We start from the raw sequence: 748 nt of genomic DNA, 5'->3' as shown, positions 1-748 counted from the left end.
GTTGGGAGGTGGATTATGAGCACCCAGGGGGGTGCCAGGGCCCACGGGGTGCTGACCCTGCCCCTGAAGCCCCCTCTGGCCCCCTCACCTCCATGGTGTGGGTCTTGCCCGATGACGTCTGCCCGTAGGCGAAGATGGTGCCGTTGTACCCGGCCAGCACATCTGTGGGGAGGGGTGAGGGTGGGCAGAAGCCCCTCGGGGACCCCCAGGAACCCCCGAGGACTCCCATAACCCTCAGGGACCTCATAGCCCCCCCAGACCCCGAGGAACTCCCCTGAGACCCCAAGGGCTCCCTGACCCCCTCTAGGCACCTGAGATCACCTCCAAGACCCCCAGCGATGCCCAAGGACCCCTGAGACACCCCAAAAGACCTCACAGATACCCCCATAACCCCTGGAGATTGCAGAGACACCCCCCCCCAAAGTCCTGCAAAGACCCCAAGACCTGCTGGACTTTTTTACCCCAAGACCAGCTGGACACCCCCAAGGACCCCCTGCGCATCTCCCCCTGTCAGCGTCACCCCCCTACCTGCCCCTGTCGCCACCCAGCACCCTCCAATGTCCCCATGGATCTGGGTGTCCCTGGAGGAGGGTCCCCCAACTAGGACTCCCCCCGGGGACCTGCCCCCAGGGTCCCCCCAAGCCCCCGGCCCTCACCCTTGACGATCTGCATGGCACAGGCGTGGTAGACCTGCTCCTGGGTGGTGTTGGGGGGGAAGACACGGTCGAAGACATAGGGCTTGCCCTGA

The 748-nt window shown here is 65.5% G+C and overlaps 1 protein-coding gene across 1 annotated transcript in view; it reads right to left on the bottom strand.

Annotated features, from left to right (window-relative positions):
- LOC103901917 (kinesin heavy chain-like) overlaps positions 1–748 on the bottom strand; it is an 18,895-nt gene that overhangs the window by 8,367 nt on the left and 9,780 nt on the right. Inside the window, exons 2-3 of the mRNA XM_009282878.1 lie at positions 657–744; positions 89–162 (exon numbers count right to left, since the gene is read on the bottom strand). Coding sequence (XP_009281153.1) covers positions 89–162; positions 657–744 — 162 coding nt within the window. The remainder of the gene's footprint in view (positions 1–88; positions 163–656; positions 745–748) is intronic.

This window comes from Aptenodytes forsteri, unplaced genomic scaffold (genome assembly GCF_000699145.1).
Source record: "Aptenodytes forsteri isolate BGI_AS27 unplaced genomic scaffold, ASM69914v1 Scaffold214, whole genome shotgun sequence".
NCBI classification, from domain to species: Eukaryota; Metazoa; Chordata; class Aves; order Sphenisciformes; family Spheniscidae; genus Aptenodytes; species Aptenodytes forsteri.
The sequence above is the reverse complement of the archived record's forward strand: the minus strand, read 5'-3'. Positions and strand labels throughout refer to the sequence as shown.